Genomic DNA, 19,624 nt, shown 5'->3' on the forward strand with positions numbered 1-19,624 from the left:
AATCTAGGACAGAAAAGATCAGAGCAGCACAAGTTTGTAAATACTGTCAGAACAAGAAAAAACAAAAAAGCTCAACTTCGTATTTAACAAGATTGACAGTTGTCAATCAGTTGCCAAATTTTAAATTCAAAAAATATTTCTTGAAATGATTTCTAATTGAAATAAATGATTTAATAGCACTTTTAATATTCCCGTATTTTATTTTTTTATATTATTCACGATTGACTCGCACGCTCTAATGTAAAAAGTTGCTAAGAATATTAAAACTCTTTAAAATTCATAAAAAGAATTTTTGTAAAAAAAAATTACAATAAAAGGCTTTTAATATAAAAACAGGTTTTTCAGTTACAAAAAAATCTACTTTAATTGTTTTGACTTCTAAACGAAGTATCCCATTTTAATTCTTGGTTAACCAAGAAGTTTTAGGATTTTTTTTTTTTTTTTGAAAATCGTTAGAGCTGCATTTTTTAAATACAAATTTTCCAAAATAAAGTTTGCTATACCATTAAAACTAAAATATTAATGAACACATAAAAATAAAGTTTCAATAAAATTCATTCATCCGTTTTCAAAAAACTTGTTGTTTCAAAATAAAATTTGGAACTTGTTTTCTTAATTTTAATATTTGAGTTACTTAAGGGTTTTTATACAAAAATGTTCATTGAAATTGCTCGCGTCACTTAGTAGTAACTCAGACATTAAGAAAACGGTTCTATGGCAAGTACCTACTGTTAATAACGGCCCAAAAAATATTTAAATTTTTTCATAAGCTGCCAAGCAGCATGTATTTTTTTAGTCAAAATTGTTAGAGCCGTTTTTGATAAAATATTTTCTGATGTTTTTTCAATTTTTTGATTTGTATTTTTATTATTTTGACTTTGACATAATACTCGATGGTATTTTTTCGTTAACATGTTCGCTGTTGACTTTGGAGACTTAAATATTTTTCGTTTCGCTTTAGGCTAAATAAAGGCTAATACGCAGTCCATAGTCTAGAACGAAAAAGTTAATAAAAAAATACCATCTAATATTGTGTCAAAACCAAAATGTAAAAAAAAAAGTTCAAATAAAAAAAATTCAAGAAAAATTATCAAAAAATAAGTTTTGAAACAAAAAAAAAATTTCGTTCAAGATTGCGTCGTGCTTTTTTGTATGAAATATCTCGTTTCGCTTCAGCTGCGTATACTAGACTTTAAGAGCTGAACAGAATTTGTCGTTCGGCGATTAAAATGACAGCTGCTGTAAAAAAATCGCTCTCTAAATTCTTCACGCGACGGGCTGTCAAATTACATTTAAAAAAATTCCGTACTTATTTATTATGATTTTTGTTCCATTTTTCATTTTTAACACAAAATTCCACTGAGAAGAATAAAAAAATAAGAAACAGTAAACAAGATGTAGATATTGAAAAAACATAAACGTCAAACTCGAATCGCGAATCGCTGACCGACGAGCGATTGCATTCTGTTGCCGATAGGCGACTTCCATACAAATTTCACATTTCTGATAGCTGTCATTTTAGTTGCCGAGCGACGCATTCTGTTCAGCTCTTTGAACGGGGCCATGGTATAAAAAGAGAAGGTATGATCATTAGAAAAAACTCAGTAACGAGAACGGTCAAAACTTATGGCTACTTAAGGTTTTGACAGCCCAGCCCATTGAAATTGTTGTTGTAAACAAATTTGTCTTGGAAATTGTTGTTGCTTTTGACTTTGCCAAATGCCAAACGTCAAAACCTTATTACCCCATTTTGTAAGATGGCGGCTCTAATGATCATACCTTCCCAACTAACATTTCAGCTTCGGTTAAGGTATTACAAAAGCTACATTTCAGCTTCTTTTAAACTTTAGTAAGGTTGTTGGGCATGGAAAAAGGAGAACGTTATACAAGTTTGACCCTCTATAAGGATCTTAAACGAAGCTTTACCGAAGCTCTACAGAAGCTTTGAGGTTTGACAGATAACTTCGGAAGAGCTTGTATAGCTCTTTAATACATGTCTTATCGAAATTAAAAAAAAAAAAACAACTACAAAAACAAACAAGAATTCTTTTTTAACTGGTTTTAAATCATGAATTTTATCTTTTGGTCTGATATTATATATAACATTCCATTAGTTTTTATTATATCTATTAATAATAATTTTAAAAGTATATAATTTTTTTACCACACCCAGGAATCGAACTTCGTATCTGCTTGGTGGTAGTCCATCACTCTACCCACTCGGCCATCCTAGTATATTCATTAATGAAATCAAAAACTTCATCAGTTCAAATAGCAAAAAAATGTCCGAGCTAAATTATTCAATGTCAAAACCAAAAAGTGTACGAGCTAGATTATTTAATATCAAAACCAAAAATCAAATACAAAACTTGGTAATTTCTGTAAAGCTTCTATAAATTCATTAAACAGGCTTATCCGAAAAACAAGTTTTTTTCGTTTAAGTTTCTTTAACAGTATTTAAACAACTTATTAGAAGTTTTTAAACAAGTCAGAACTTCTATAAGCAGTTAAATTCAGAAGCAAGCTCAATACAAGCTGTATAGAAAGTAGATCCTGCGAGATTTCAATTTATAGAAGCTGTTGTGCTAGTTGGGTTGTCGTTTTATGCCATGGAACGGGGCTACATAATTTCGTGCTGTTTCAAGTGCGTACTCAGCTTTAATTTGTTTTTTCCTGAAATTCTAATCTAGTACAAAAATTATACTCAAAAAAATTATAACACCCCTGTTTCAAATGACAATCACAATATCGACTACACATTTGTCATCAAAAAATCCAAAATCGAGGGAGAAATTTAAAATTAATTTTGTATTTATTTATTTATTTTTATCACGGTCTTTTAATTAAATCAATTTCATAATTAAAAGTATAACATATATATTATCTCTTAAGAATAAATTCATCATTATTCTTCCCTTATAAAATACAGACAAAAACTCACGTGGCAAAGTCAATTCATCTCCCACCCAATTATCACATTTCACCCACTTCCATGCAATGACAACACTTGAAGAACGCGACATCAACGATATCTTTGACGATATCGCTTTAATTGAAGAGAAACTATCAAAAAAAAGCTACCAAGAAGGCTTCGAAGACGGTGTAAAAGAAGGTAACTTAGAAGGTTATAAAATAGGTTATGCTCAAGGAGTTAGTTTGGGTGAAGAACTTGGATCATATTACGGAACAGTAATAGCCCACTTACAACTGCCACATTCCGAACGTATACGAAAAACATTAGAACTGGTCAAATCTGCAATTGAGAAATTCCCCCGGGCAAACGACCCAGAAGCTGACATTGTTGGCGAAATCCAACAAATTCGCACTCAATACAAGAAGCTAAAAGCTATGCTAAGATTGCCCACTGAAGAAACATCAGTGGAACAAAAGGATTTATCATTTTGAAAGCAAAAACCATGTCAACTAAAGAATTACGATCGAGTTTGCAGGCAATACTGAAATATTTAGGACCACATTGGGATTTTGTCAATTGTCACATGGTCAACTATCTAACTGACAATCATTGGCAGACATTTATCCCGAAAAACATACAAACAAATGTTAAAGATGTCAACGATATCGATGAATGTATAAATATGGTTTTTTGGAAATCCATTGAATCGAACAAGTTCGAAGATGTGTGGAATTTCTTTGAAGAATCCAAGAAACTGCGTTTGGAAAACATGAAACACATCTTGACAACAGTTGAAGACTTACATGGTATTCTAGGAAAACAGGAAATTGAGAGTTCACTGACTCTAAAAGAGTTTATGAGCGAAAAGAAGAGGCATGAGGTGAGTTTCTGAGTTCAAGACTCATCGCGAAAGAAATATTAATTTGTTTTGTTTAGTTTGTTCGTTTATTTAAATAATTTAATTTTAACAAAAAATATAAAAGTTAAATTATGAAAATAACAGATAATACAAATTAAATCGGTCATTTCAAAAACCACTTAGGCCGTGTGCGAATTGCGTTAAAATGTTGGTTAAAATTTCTACCACGATTAAAATTTGACGTTTGGTTAAAAAAGGGATCAAATTTATTTTTTTGCTGTGCGAATTGGGTTAAAATGTATTAAATTGGACTTTTTTCTTGGTACTACTTTGAATAAAATTCCCTCAAGATGAAACAAAATTACCCCCAAAAATAGTTTTTCTTATATTCAATTAACTATTTTTTTTAACAAAACCCAGTTGAAAATATATCAAGTTAAATATTCTAGTATGAAATGTAAGAAATTCTCAATTTCACATACTTTTTTTTATTTTATCGATAAATTCCCATTTCATTATGATCAAAAAAAAATTTATTAATTCAGTCTTCTAACACTAATTCGTAGTTCACCAGCTGCCAACAAAATAGAAATATAAAAAATAAAAAAGAAACAAACAATTAGTAGATTTTCAATTTTTCAAGAGGATTATAATTTGAGGAAGTACTTTGTATTAATACTTTTAACATTTCTTAAAATATCAACGCATTATAACAAAAAAAAATTCAAATCTATCTTGATCTTTCTATCTTGAGAAACGTCAAATTTTAACCACTAGTGTCAAATTTTACCCTACTCCGCAGCTGGGTAAATTTTAACCCATTTTATTCACCATGCTAGTGTCAAATTTTAACCAAACGTCATATTTTAACCAACATTTTAACGCAATTCGCACATTTGTTAAGTCTAAAAATTTGAAAAGATAGAAGACATTTAGACCTTTTCAACAATGTATAAAACATGTGGTTCGGTTAAACCACCTACAATTTATAAGCTGACAAAGTTAAAAAATTCCATTTTTCTTTTTTGTCATTTACCCAACTTCAACATCAATTAATTTATATATTTATTTCAATTCGTTAAAGACTAACGTTAATAATACTTATTGTAATCAATTGATTGAGGGGAATTTTTAGCTCAATGGTTGGCGTAGTCTTATACTTGAGCGACTAAAACTGTACTTTAACCGATTTAGAACCGATGGGAATGATAACGGTCGCGACCGAATCTCTTTATGAATCCTAGGATTCTATTAGCTTTTTTAATTACTGTCGACTCCCTCTAAGTCGAATTCCAACCCAAAATGACCAAAAACAAACTTATTCACAATAAAATTGTCTAAAAATGATATACAAACGAATACTGCAAGTTAATTAAATTCAATTTTATTGTTGGTCAAAGTTCGGGTTTGTCTCATGAGATGAGGGCAAAATGACATTTTTTCAAATATCTGTCGAACTTTTAATTTGTTTGGGTAATTTTTCAAGAAAAAAAATAAATTGTCTGTACAATGAGACCTTAATTGTTGTTATAACCATAATATTGTAGGAGCAATCTAACATCGAAGTTCACAATTGTACTAGTCAAAAGTGAGAAACAAAGAAATTTTTTTCTTATTATACTGAGCAAGTTTTGTTAGTGACGATATAACCAAAAAATAAGTTAAGCAGTTTTATGGCTATATGCGGCCTCATATCGAATTCAAAAGTTTGAAAACTTTAATGTTGAGTGAAGAAAATACACTCACATTTTCAATCAAATAAAAACGACTGCTCTTTGTCGTGTCTTAAACTGAACTGTTTATTAATAGGAAATCGTAAACTACATTAAAGCTATGTCTTAGGTATATCTAAATTACTTCTACAGATAAAAATATTAACATAGATAACAAAATGTATAACGGCGCGGCGGTGTTTAACAGAGAAACATTTGTTTGTAACATGATCCACACAGATGTGATTCCATAAACCGTCGCCATCCACTTTGATCCTAAAAATGGATATTACTATATTCCTAAGCATAAGTGAAGCTACCTGCGCGTATTTATAATAGTCTGCAAAAGGTAATTCAACATTGAGCTTTTTATGGTCTTCTGTGGGTTAAATAACGTTAGTTTTTCTATTAATATGGATAAGCTGAATTGACACTATTTTGAATTCTAAGTATAAGAACTAAAGCTCTGTAATTTTTTCCTAAATCTGAACACCTCAATCTTGGCGATGGGATTAGAAGAACTCAAGATTCATATAAGCTGTTTAAGCTGTTACGTTTTCGAGATCTTTGTGTTTCATTTTTTGTTAGTTTATTGGAATTATTGAAAACCCCGATATACTTAGTAAAAAATAAATAACGATTAAGGGCTCATTTTAGAGTACTAAATTTAAAGGGGTATAATTCATTCGTACACATAGCGTTCAACGCACTCAACGCGAATTTAACAAATTAATTATAAAAAAAAACGACGCCACTATACGTATACTTTTTAATTAATTCGTTTAGTAGCGATCTCTAACTGTCTAAAACTCTTTGTTTGAATATAATTGAAAGCACCATCAATTAGAATTAAAGGTTTTAAATTTGCGTTGAATGCGTTGAACGCTAGGTGTACGACGGGCATAGTCGAATTTTCCTCTAACTCAAAGGAATTTTTGTTTCGCGTGAAAGTTAGAGGGAGTCGACTGTATATGGTTTAAATGATCGTTAAAAGCTAATTTAGCCATATTAATTACACATTTACAAGAATGCTGATTTCTAAGCCCCGATTGGCTTTCAATTACTAACTTATGTAATTCAAAATTATTATTCCAATTGTAAGTGAACAACTTTTTCAAAAACCTTCTCATACAAAAGGAGTGCATTCATTAGTCTTCAAATTTGATTAAATTCTTAACTTTTGGAATAGGGGAAATTTGGGACACTTTCCATGAGCGAAACGGTTGATTGATTATTTTCACCAAGGGATAGGTATCCTATGATATCAATCATGTCTATGAAAATGTTAACAACTAGATGGTTGGGATCACGTTTATTTGTAATGCTATTAAACACTTTTTTAAGATCAGAAAACTCTATTTTTCCATAACTAAAAGAGGTAGGATTTCCATCAACCTGATTAACAAAAGCAACAGATGGGATCGAATCACTAATTTGATGTGTACTATTCATGAAGTATTTATTGAATTTATGGATTGTTCACTATACGTTATATCATTAAAAGTTCACAACTTTGATTATTTCCGTTTCTTGATTGTTTCTGCTTGAGAACAAATTGAGAACACATTGATTTCTGATCAATTGAGTTATGATACTTTAACTCCCTCAGACTATTGTTAAACCATTCATATTCATCTTGACGCACTGATTTTGTTTTAATGTGTGAATTTACCGTGTCCATAAGAATATTTTCAAAAGTCGAAGCCATAACATTTGTATAATTTAAATCTGAAATATTATAAATATTGTTCATAAAATAAAAGAATTTCTAAATTCACGACTTTGATATTTTAACTTTTGAATTGTTTTCTTCAGGTGGAAATTACAGCAGACCTAGTTAACGATCTAATAGCCCATCAAAAAGTCAAAAAAGAGAATGACATTTACATCGTCGATGCTGGAGATGGCAAAGGTTATCTCTCATCTCGTCTAGCATTGCAATATGAGCATAAGGTTCTTGGCATTGATTTTAAGGAAACAAACACAGAAAACGCTGTCGAAAGAAACAAAAAGCTTCAAGTGAGTTCTAATTTTTTCAAATGACTTTTTACCAATTTCTCAATTTATTTACTTGCAGCGTGCTTGGAATGGTTTGACTGAACGAGCAGAGCTTCTTAGCCAAGGCATTACTCCTCCAAGACGTGGCAAAAAGCAAAAGCCCACAACAGCTCCCGATCCGAAACCAGAAAACTATAAAACAACAAATAAATTCATTACCACAGAACTACCTTTCAAATCTCTTATAAGGGAACATTTCAATCTACCGATAGATTCAAGTCCATCGCTCTGCCTCACAGGATTACATACTTGTGGAAATCTTGCTTCAACATGTCTTCAAGTCTTTTCTGCCCAAAAAGACTTTCGAGTACTCTGTAACATCGGTTGTTGCTACCATTTACTGAAAGAGGAATTCTCAACCGATGAATTATTTGGCAACAAAGAATCAGATCAGCAATTAGACATTGGATTTCCAATGAGTGACTTTCTTAGAAGTCAGCGGATAAAAATGGGAAGAAATGCAAGAATGTTGGCAGCACAATCTATTCATAGGACTCAGGATGCCAAAGAGCTTCCAAATAAATCATTATTTTATAGAGCTTTATTGGAGGTGTTGATTGTAGAACGAGATCCAAGTCTTAAAGATACCGTGCAAGTGGGGAAGATTAAAAAATTCAATAACTTTAAAGAATACATTGGATTGTGTAGTAAAAAAACGAATTTAGAACTTGAAACAATTAGCGAAGAAGATATTGAACGAGTGGAGAAAAAGTATGCTGAACAATCAAAATTCCTTGATTTGTTTTATCTTCTACGAATGGGATTTGCTCCTGTTTTAGAGACCCTAATTATTTTAGATCGACTCTTGTTTTTAAGAGAAAAAGGCTTCGATAGTAGTTATGTTATTCCTCTGTTTGATCCAGTTATATCTCCCAGACATTTTTGTATTGTTGCTATGAAATAGATTTTAAGTTTAAGTACAAACTTTTATTTTTAATATACAAATATATATTTTCAAAAAACTGTTTCACTTTATTTTTGGTTAGTAATGTTTTTTCAACGAATATCATATCCAAAATCGAGTTAGGAACGCACAAGTATTTTAGATTGGGATTTTCTAAAACTCGGGGAATAGTTAGTGAAGTGAATCTCGCATTCGAATATCGAATCACACATCCGATTCACTTTCACTTTATCTTCTCATTATTGTATCCATCTCTATAAATCACTTCTACCGTTTTAACAATGGAAAACTGTCCCTCACTTCCATTATGTATTTTTTTTCCTTTAATAATCAAAAATATCGCACAGTGGGGTTTGGTTAGGCTGTCGATTTGGAAAAACTTCTGAGTCGACCCTTGGGCTCGAAACCACGATGCCGGCTCTGCAGTAAACTACCTATTCATCTGTGCTATGGCTACCTGCTACCTTTTGATATAATTTAATTTATGAAATTAAAAAAAAAATTGTTTTTGTTTAAAAAATTTTAATTTTATGAAACAATAGGTAAGGCAACAGCAGAAATTTTTAGTCGGTAGATATTAAAGTACATATTTTTAATTAACGACGTTTGAAAAAAAATATCATCAAAATCGGCCGGTTTCCCCAATATTTCCATTTTTACTTGCGATATATGTAGGATGTAGGTACTATAGTCAAGTTATGCATTCGTAAAAAAAAAGTTGAGATGACAATTTTCCATGATATTACGTTGTTAGAGAATGCGAAAAACGGCTCCTACGATTTTTATTAAAAGAATTAAGCATTAGTTTTTAAATAAGCTCTATCTTTTATTGAAAAAAGTTTTTTTTTTTAATTCCATAGAACCGTTTTTTAATTTCAAATTATCTTCCAAATTACTAGTTCAATTTTAACGAATTTTCGTATGCAAAAACATTTATATGGCCCAAATATAAATCAAAAACAAAATTTTTAAAAATCAAATTTTAGAAAACGTGACATTGAATTTTTTTGGAATTTTGGTTTTCCGTGTTGATTAAAAGTTTCTACAAAATGGCATAGGTACCAAATTAGTTTTTAATTTCTTTTTTTTCAAAAAATTATTTATAAAAAATTACTTTTTAAAAAACGATTCTTACGATTTTGAATTTTTTTTTTTCTAAAAATGCATCTTTATAAAATAAATTTAACTGCATAATTTTTTTGAGCTGAATTTCATTTAAAGAGTTTTTTTTTTACATTTGAAGAACAATTTTAAGCAATTTGAATTCAACAAAACATTGGTTTTCAGAGCAATAATAGGGCAAGTTTGAACAATTATGAACCAGTGTTTATTGAAGCCTATGTGTGTTGATAAGTGTATGGAGTTGAAAACGCCTATGTGTTTAAGAATTTTGATATAGACTTGAAGATTTTATAAAATATACAGTTAATTCAATTCAAAAAAAGCTTACACGGCTGTTTCCATTCGAATTCTATTTTCTCTCGTTTTCGAATTCGAACATATTTTTCGCATTCATAGGTGTTTCGAAAAACAAACGGATCTACAATCCGACAAATTTTTGCCGTTTTCAATTCGGGTAGCAATTTGCTACCGGAAAACAATCAGCCCTATTGTGAGTTTCACGTTGAAAGTTTTCCGCCCGGAATTTTAAAAGCTATCATGAGTTTCGCCCGAAGGGAATTTACATTATCCGATAAACTAGTTTCTGGTCTTTTGCAAACTACCTGAAAAAAAAGTTGAGAGTAAAGGAAGATGTCCGAACGTGAAAAACTTTTCACCCGGAACTCACAATAGCGGAAAAGTGAAATTAAATTTTTCCGGGCGGAATCTTGTTCACGTGAAACCCACAATAGGGCTGAATATTCTCCAACAAAATGGAAATCTGAACAACCGTTTTCAATCCGTACGGATTAAATTTAAGTGACTTTGTTATCTACCTCATAAGGTACCAGTTACGAAATTCAAGTGGAATCATATTCGGTGTAAGCGTTTGTTTCATCATGGATGAAAATCAACTTCTTTTTCCATTTCATCCAAAAATGCGTTTCACTTTTTCCCAGTTGTGAATTTTGGAGTAAATTATTTTTTAATAATAAATAAATAAATAAATAATTGCTCGATGGGGCAAGCTATGGATTTCGTGTAGGAAAAATCCAGATTTTAATCAAAACCAACATAAGGTATTTACATCGAACTTCAAAATAGTGGTTTTCGTCATGTTCGTCGGTTTGTGCTTTTGTTTGCCAAATTTGATTACCTCGCTTTTCATAAATTTAGTTATAAAAAAAAACACATTTTTTTGTATCGCATTGTATGCAATTTCATTTCGCATCGCATTTAGTTTCTTATATTTTAGAAAACAATAAAATAAATTTTAACAAAGAATTTGTTTGTAACCTAATTAAATATATATTACATAACAGTACATGTCTGTATTTTTGACCAGCGCCACATTTGCATTATAATAGTTATAGAATATTAATTTTAAAGATAAAAATCTGTATTTAACTGATTTCTGAAGAAACAATTTTTGTAAATGTTTTTTTAAATTCAACTTTTACTCAATTATTCGTAAATCTATTTTTAATTATTTCTCTGGAATGGAATTATTTAAACTCTAAGCTAAGGAAAGGGAGAAGATTGTTTGGTGACAAACTACTGTCGCTTTTAGTTATTAGAGCCGATGACGTATTTGTCTTTCTTGGCAGTTTCGTTCCTTTTACAAAAGCTGTTGATTTTCTTTTTGCTGTTGATTTAAAAAATACACACACTTTTGCTGCTTTTGATTGCTGTTCTCTTCGAGCCTTGATAAAAATCGTTTGGTTTTTTGTTTAGTTTTTTTAGTGAGTACTGACTAAATTATAATAAAGGTATAAAAGCTAGTCAATTTAATGACGTGCCTTTGTATGATTATTATCTTTTAATCTTCCACTGGACCTCAGTTTTTCACAGAGAACATCTGAGCCAGTTTGCTTGCTTGACCCTTAACAAATTCATAGCTAGCTCTGCTGGCCCGTTTGAGTTTATCTGCTTTACTGGATGCCTGCTGTGCTACTGAAATTGATGTCTGATTTGCTGGAGCAATTTCCTTGACTTTTGCTGCTTCTATGGCATGATTATGAGCAGAGGGAAACATATTTCGAAGGACATGATTGAACCCAAGCGATGCCTTGTTGCAGTTTGATTTGAAACGTTCAACTCCAAACGCACGTATTGCCCGCGAGAAACCAAACACTTGCGAACTGATGAATGCAGTGCGGATAGCAATTGTGGTACCATCTTTTTGCTCGAGATATTCAACGCGTTCGTCCACACGCTGAAATAGAAAAAAGAAATTCATTAAATTAGATATTACGCTATCGGAGATATTTTTAGATACAAATTTAGTTCAAGGGCCAACGAAATCGAAGGAAACGAAAACGCATTGGTAAAGTTTCTCGAACTATACAAGATACTTTCACCTTATTCGAGGATTTTTGTGAGTAAAAAATATAAATAGATGCCGATGAAGAGACATTCTGTCGGCATAAGATTTTTTTCATAGCGGGAGGCGGATGTATTAGTAAGAAAATCACAGATAATTGGCATAAGAAGTTTAAAATAAAAAAAAAATCAAGAGAACGGTTGAAAGTATAAAAAGCTCGACACATTTCTAGAAGTATGCTTAGTACTTTATGAGACATTAAAAACAAAACGGTTCTATGGAACTATCATTAATCACGATGCTAAATGAATTTGCTTAAAAGTAAATCTTTTGTCCATTACACTATTTGTTGTATTGAAATCATAAAAAACTTAGAAAAATAAGCTTTCACAAAATTAGTATACATCATAAACTGTTATTATATCTTCTAATAAAAACAAACACAGTGATACCCTTATTCTGATGTAAAGTTTTATTGTAGTGTCAAGTTCACTTCTTCTTTTTGAAAAGCTAAATATAATCTCAATTAAAATTGTGATGCATTATAATCGTCTGATAAACGGATCGATAGTATTACGACCAATGGACATTTTGAACAAAGCAAGTCAACACTAAACTGACATAGGGGTATATCGGATAAACAAAAGTTTTGCACATTGATTTTAACGATAAAATAAAGGAGGAAGGAAATGTGTGTGTATTTTAAAAAGAAATATAATACACGATTGGGTCGTACGTACTTGCTCTTATGATAAAAGTTTTTTTATGAATCAAATTATGGAATAATTATAATTTAATTTTTTTAAGAAATTTTAATTAGAAATATAAAAAATATAAAGTTTGTTTTTAAAACTAGGTACTTAAACATATATGTACATATAAATACTTTTGGTCACAAAACGAAATCTGCCATTTGATTTCTTGTATTAAAAGGAATTTTAAGAAAAAATTTGATAACACTGGTTAACAAAATTAAACTTTTTTTTTGTTGCCGGAACAAAAATATACTTTTCTGAAGGTTTTCGGTGTGCTGAACTCGAATCCGAAGTCAAAAAAAATTCATCAGCTCCCGTTTTTGAAATATTACCGTTAGAAAATGCAGTACTTCGGACCTTATTCATTTATATAAGTAAAAATGTTTGAGCATATTTAGTAACAAATTTTATAAGAATTATTTTCCACCTTTTTAAATCTGTTTAAGTCTTTCCGATATTTTTTTAACTGCCCGAGATATCCTCAGTTGTTTGGTATTTTTATAAATTTAAAAACGTCATTATCTCCTTTATGATATATGAAGCTAAACCTACTAACTTCATTATAAGATATCTCAGGCAATACAAAAGATATTGAAAAGATTTAAACAGGTATCGAAAGATGGAAAACAGTTCTTATAGAAACCGTAACTAAATATGCTCACAATTTTCCTTATACAAAAGAATAAGGTCCGAAAAATTAAAAAAAAAAACGTTTTATTGCATTTTCTAACGGTAATATCGGATTCGAGTTCAGCACTTCGAAAACCTTCAGAAAAGTATATTTTTGTTTCAGCAACAAAACCTTTGTAAACCAGTGTAATAGATAGTTTTGAAAAAAATGTTTATACCTATGTAGTTTTATATTTATCAAAAAAAGTTAATACCTGTGCGATTTCTTTACAATGAAGAGTGCGATCTTGGCACAACAAAACGCACACTAGCTAAAAAATAGAGCATCAACTGGACTCTCACTGCATATGACAGAGCATGGACACACCGCTGATTTTAATGCCGTAAGAATACTTGACAAGAAAAAAAAAAAAAACATGAATAAGAGAACGATGAATTTCCAAGAAGATAAAAAGATTTATGGTCAGTTCTGTCTTAAGTTGGCAAACATCCAACAAAACGTCGGGAAAAGTTTTAAAAATGGATTAAATTGTTTTTATTAATTGCAAAAAACTGAGGCTATGAGAACAATAGTGGCGTAAACCATAAAATTCAGTTTTGTGCTACGAGAGATTTAAGAAACAAAGTTTTTTTTGAGTGCCATCTAGTTTTAAGTATAGCTAGCTGTATAAATAAGATAAGAGCGGGGCTGCTTATTACAACTAGTTACAAAAATGTAAAAAGTAAATATCTATAATGCAAAAGCATTCCACTATAAAGAAAAAAATAAAGTATTAAATAAAGAAAAAGTTAAAATATTAAAAAAAGTGTAGAAAAAAAATAGGAGCATGCGAAAGCATTCCACTATAAAGAAAAAAATAAAAATAAAGTATTTAATAAAGAAAATATTAAAAAATTAAAAAAGCGTAGAAAAAAAAAACTAAAAATAAAACGAAAAAGGATGCTTAAGCACTTGTTAAATCAGTAAAAAAAAAAGTCCAGTTTCAGTTTCTCTTTTACTATTTACTAATATTTAGGTCCAAAAAAGCTATAAAATACCATATAGAAGTTTTTTTTGTGTGATCTTGCTGTTATCAAAAATATTACAATTTTTACTAAGATTCTTTAACATTCTAGTAATCGGTTCATTTTCAGTTCTATGAAGAACTGTATGAAATTGCGGGGTCGTTCTGAGAGAGTGGGAACTTACGTTAAAACTAATTTGCCCATAATCGAAGTTTTCCAAGAATCCTGTTTTTGTTTTTGCACTTTTAAATATTTTCCTATCTTCCTTGGAGGCTCTCATTAACGATATTTAAGTGATCAATAGGATTAGCGAAAAAATATAATTTTAAAAGCCAAGGAGGTGGTAAAGAAGTAGAAGAGTGATTCCATTTCCTCCCATACAGTTCAAATAGTCGACTTTGCAAAGTTTTGCCTTAATAGAATTCACTACTCTGATCAAATGTTTAAGAAAATGATTTTATTCTAGAGGTAGTAGTGTGTGAATTAAACGTTTGAAATTATAAGTTTCAATAATGCAATTAGCCCACTTTTGTTGCCGGTGGAATCTTTTGACCCATCGTTAAAAATAGCAAAACGTGTAGGCAAATGCAGTTAATAGTCACAACAGCTTTCTAAAAACATGTCGTATAAACTAGCGATGTTGCAAATGCGAATGCGGTTGCGCGTTTTTAAAATTTTTAAAGTTCATAAATGCAGGACTGCAGCAGTGCTGCAAAAAAGAATTGATAATAGCCCTGTTTCTTTGGGAGGTGGCAAAATTCTATTTTGCAGAACTGCTGCAGTTTTGCATTTATGAACTCGCCCAACATCTGCAGATGCGGATGTTTAATATCATATACATATGTATACGATTTGAAATTCGAAATGAGATAATTTGCTATAAAATTAAGACTTTGCATTTTGTCTAAAAGAATTAGTCACAGACCATTACTCGTTGTGACTCTCATCGTGGTACGCGTCATTTATTTTGTTGAGTAGAAATTATTGACCAAAGGTAAATTACAATATATGTATTTGGGTCCAAATGGGTTACGGAACATAAATAAAAAACGTCGTTAAACTAAATTTGTCATAAAGTTCCATCCAAATATCAGCAGGTTGAATAATTTTTTTAACATCGAAGCCTAGTCAAAATCGTGCTTTTTGAACTTTGACTAATAATACAATTTTTATTTCAAAGAAGTTTATAAAATGATAAGACAAATTTATATCAAAGATGGTTTGCAAATACGGCTGTCATTCCAAGACACAAACAAAATGTGCTGATTTTCGAGGCGCCTAAGGGCCTACTGCGCGGTGTGGAAGCACCGGGAGCCGTGGGATCAAAACTCAATGAACAGCGAGCTGAGGAAGAATTCACAAGCGTACAACTGAAGAATATTATCTATCAACCAACGAAAAACAGCAGAATTTTTAACGAAATACATAATTTAGGATCTGATAGCTAATGCACTTTAATTGTTGATGCTAAGCAACTATTAATTATTTATATGATGAAGTTTACCGGTTTCTCGTAAGAATTCTAAAATTAGATCAATGATGTTTAAATTATCAGACTTATTTTGCTGCTTTTTTGTAGTAACCTTAACCTCAGTAAGTCACTTAATTCTAGATAAACAAGAAACATAGCAAGTTTGATAAGAAAATAGGTATATCAAACTATACAAAGTGGTTATTTTCAAAAAACTGCTACATCGTAAAAGAAAAATACACTTCCTACTTATAAATAGACCCCATCAAGGTTGCGCACATTGCCCATAAATGGTATATAAATAAACATAAAAATAGGTACAAATTCTATATTTTGTAAGGTTTCATGGCTAATTCCCACGTCATTGCTTATTGCAAATAATTAACTTACCATAATTTTTTTAAATCCAATATTTCTTGAGAATGTTACGAGTGACCTCTTCTTCAAATCCAACACCGAGTCTTCGATGATTTTAACAGAATTTGTATTGACAAATCGTTCACCCCATCGAGGAACTGGATTTGTCTTTGAGAGTATTCGTCTTGAATAGAGTTTGCCATCGCGTACTTCTCGAGATACTGTATCTTCTGTTAAAACATGTGAACTGCAATAAAAAACAACAAAAACAAAACGAAATTTACTTAAAAGGAATAAAACTGAACTTTGTACCCATCTCAAATTGACACTAACCTTGATGGATTTGGATATCTGTTCCAATAAGCTTGCACAACTTGTTTCCAGCTGTAATCGAAAACAGTGCGTGATTCATAAAAGGTTCCCATTTTGCTTTTGTTCTATGAAAGCACTTTGGAATTAGATTTTTTTTTAGTTTCCAACTGATTGATCGAAAGAAAAACCAATGTTTATAAATAGAATCGATTTATATCTTTCGCAAAGACGTGTTTTTTGCTGCAACAAACTAATTTTTTTGTTATACAACACTCGGATGACTCTCCGGTTGCGTTTTGTTTCGAACAGGAGACGAATTTACTTCTAAAATGTAAATACAATTTTCCGATCGATATTTTTTTTTTTTATTTGCCAGATTAAACACAAAACAATGCGTGTAGTTGACGAATATGGGTAGACGTGAGACGAGTCATGAATCCGAAATTTGGTGTGGAATAACGACGACGGCGACGTGCTTTTCGGTAGAATCAAATCGCGAAAACCAGACAACGAGACGAGTTTTGTTCGAAGTGACATTTGATATGTCAGTTTGGACAAAAGCGAAAGTGAGACAGATAGATTATTTAAAATGTGACAGTTTATAGAAATTGTACTAGAATAAAATGAAAACAAAAAAAAAACGAAAGTGGTAGATTAGACGTGTTCATTTTATAGAAGGCACTTAAGTATTTTTATTTTTCTGGATAAATTTTGAAAATCAAAAAAAAATTTATTTTTTTTACCCCTGATTTTTCAATCGTCAGTTAGACTATCAGGAGAATAAAAAATGTCAATATAAAAGGAATCAGGAATCAGCTCTATCTGAGGTTTATCTGACTATTGAAAAATTGGCCCTTAGCTGAACGCACAGGCCTATTCACTGTGATCTCATATCTGTTAAACAAAACTTGTTTCAGGACTTCGATCCGAAAACATTTACTTCCGAATGAAAAAAAAAAAATCAAATATATTTCGATTGCAAATAATTCAGCAACCCGAAATCCTACAAATTTTGGGTTTCCAGTTATGAATAGAGTCTTAAGAGTTCTTTCTTTTGATGTCTCATTCGATGGATTTTAAGAAAATTTTTGAAAATTCCGAATTTTTAGGCAAGCGATAATTTTCGCAAATCTTAAAAAAATAAATTTGTAATTTTTTAAGCTGAATGGGCTTTTTCACTGTGATCTCATATCTGTAAAACAAAACTTGTTTCGGGACTTTGATCCGAAAATATCTGCTTCCGAAAAAAAAATCAAATATATTTCGATTGCAAATAATTTAGCAACCCGGAATACTAAAAACTTTTACGGCCATATTATTCACTCTGGATTTAGTTTGGATTTAAGTTAATTTTAAATCCAATCCATTAAATCAGAATTTCATAAATCCAAGGATTTAATTTTTTGGTCATATTATTCACTCAAAAAAAATTATATGTTTATTCAATAAATTTTGTATAATTTGCATTTATCTTTATTTTTTCTTCACAAAATACGTGAAAAAACAACTGAACACTGTGAAAATTAATTTTACATCTGGATTTATAAAGTTAAACAGACCTCCAGAGAGCAGTTTAAATTTGTTTGGATTTAACGAGATTGGATTTAAAAAATTGGATTTAAGATTGGATTTAAGTAGTGAATATTATGGAATTGGATTTATTTTTGACATTTGACATTGTTTACATCCAGATGTATTTTTTAAACTAGTGAATAATATGGCCGTTAGTTTTCACTACAGCCCACATATGAAAATTTTGCAAATTAGGTCAGTTTTAATTTCAAATTCAATTTTTTTTTCTATACGATTTGACATTCAAAATAAGATAATTTGCAAAATTATTTCATTTGGGCTCTAGTGAAAACAGGCTATTAGTGCCAGTTGTACAATCGTGGATCAGCCTTGGTTCAGGAATTTAACCCACCGATTTCGGTGGATTAGCTGCGGGTCAAGGTCGGTTCAAGCATGAATGTGGCTATTTCTACATAGAGTAGGGTTTCTAGAACATCTCTTTTAAAGAGAACATGTTCTCTTTTTCAACTCTGATCTTTTTTACACTCTCTTTTTTCATATAATTTTTGTTCTCTATTTTCAAAAGTCCTCTTTTAAGTATCTTTTTCATTTCCGTCCATAGTTTTTCAAGATTGTTACGATTATCTGTGTCCCACCTTAAATTTTGTTTCAACTCTGCCCACTCACAGTAAAGGTAAAGTGTTCACCGCATTTAAATTTAAAAGAGATGTTCTGTTTTTCGTTTTCGATCTTAATATTTTAAAATTTCAACTTAGAATATATTTATGCATAAATACATATATACTAATTAGTACCCTCCTCGACTGCACTCAGGAATAGATATTGCGTGGAGGCGAGGTTTGGGTTTATGTTAAGTTTTTTTTAAAAACCAAATATTCCAAAAAGAGACTTGTGATGTTATTCCAAAGTTTACTTCTCTAGAGAAGTTAAACATCCAATAAAAAAGATTTACATTAACTGAGAATATGGAGGCGTTCTTCTTTGAAAAAAAAAAAATGTTTGGTAATTTTTAACGTGAATCCTGTTTGATAAGTATAATCCTATGTCCTAGATCCACTACTCTTAAGTAACTGTTTAGGAAATATATATTTGTATTGCTTATGTTACGTTCTTTTTGTTCTCTTTTTTTTCTTCTAAGTCCTCTTTTTTTAAAGGTTCGAGAGTAAAATGTTCTCTTTTTAGTAAGGTCCCGAATGGACACCCTAACATAGAGGCGCTCAGCGCCAAAACGGCCTAACCCCAAAAATTTCGTTTTGAGAAAAACGAGTTTAAAGAAAATCATACTTTTAGGGTTTCTTTTTTCTTGGCTTGTAAAAGTTATAAAAAATTATTATTTAATTCTTAGCTTGTAATTTTTTTTTAGTTAGGATTGTTGGCTATACTTTTGGGCTAAGGTCTGATATTTTTTTTATTCCGAAACTACATTTGTTATAAATGATTTAGGCAATTTTGTCGCCGAAGCCAAAATGAAGTCCACTAGAGTGACAAAAGTTTTTGGCTCTAATTTTAATTCTATTTAATATAATTTAATGGGAATGTATTTTTATATGTATTGTAAATTGTTTTATTGCGGTTCGATCTGTGTAGGTACTCAGTTTGATTTTTTTGAAAATGTGGGTTAGGCCGTTTTAGTTCTGAGCGCCTCATATATAAACCTTGAAACAGTGCTAAACTTCAGCCTTGCTACCGA

At 30.7% G+C, this 19,624-nt stretch overlaps 3 protein-coding genes across 3 annotated transcripts; 2 read left to right on the forward strand and 1 right to left on the reverse strand.

Annotated features, from left to right (window-relative positions):
- The first annotated feature begins 2,744 nt into the window (after positions 1 to 2,744).
- On the forward strand, positions 2,745 to 3,405 carry LOC129918336 (protein LTO1 homolog). The gene is made up of 2 exons (XM_055998811.1): positions 2,745 to 2,866; positions 2,930 to 3,405. The coding sequence occupies exon 2, from the start codon at positions 2,998 to 3,000 to the stop codon at positions 3,403 to 3,405; it is 408 nt and encodes a 135-aa protein (XP_055854786.1). The 5' UTR covers positions 2,745 to 2,866; positions 2,930 to 2,997.
- An 11-nt stretch (positions 3,406 to 3,416) lies between these two features.
- On the forward strand, positions 3,417 to 8,450 carry LOC129919723 (probable methyltransferase-like protein 25). Its single transcript, XM_056000702.1, has 3 exons — positions 3,417 to 3,794; positions 7,301 to 7,504; positions 7,563 to 8,450. Exons 1-3 carry the CDS (start codon positions 3,417 to 3,419, stop codon positions 8,445 to 8,447), a joined length of 1,467 nt encoding a protein of 488 aa, XP_055856677.1. The 3' UTR covers positions 8,448 to 8,450.
- A 2,328-nt stretch (positions 8,451 to 10,778) lies between these two features.
- On the reverse strand, positions 10,779 to 16,925 carry LOC129919097 (protein preli-like). The gene is made up of 3 exons (XM_055999931.1): positions 16,423 to 16,925; positions 16,123 to 16,336; positions 10,779 to 11,763 (listed from the first exon to the last, which is right to left on the reverse strand). The coding sequence occupies exons 1-3, from the start codon at positions 16,512 to 16,514 to the stop codon at positions 11,386 to 11,388; spliced, it is 684 nt and encodes a 227-aa protein (XP_055855906.1). The 5' UTR covers positions 16,515 to 16,925; the 3' UTR covers positions 10,779 to 11,385.
- Positions 16,926 to 19,624: the final 2,699 nt, after the last annotated feature.

This window comes from Episyrphus balteatus, chromosome 4, assembly GCF_945859705.1.
Source record: "Episyrphus balteatus chromosome 4, idEpiBalt1.1, whole genome shotgun sequence".
NCBI lineage: Eukaryota > Metazoa > Arthropoda > Insecta > Diptera > Syrphidae > Episyrphus > Episyrphus balteatus.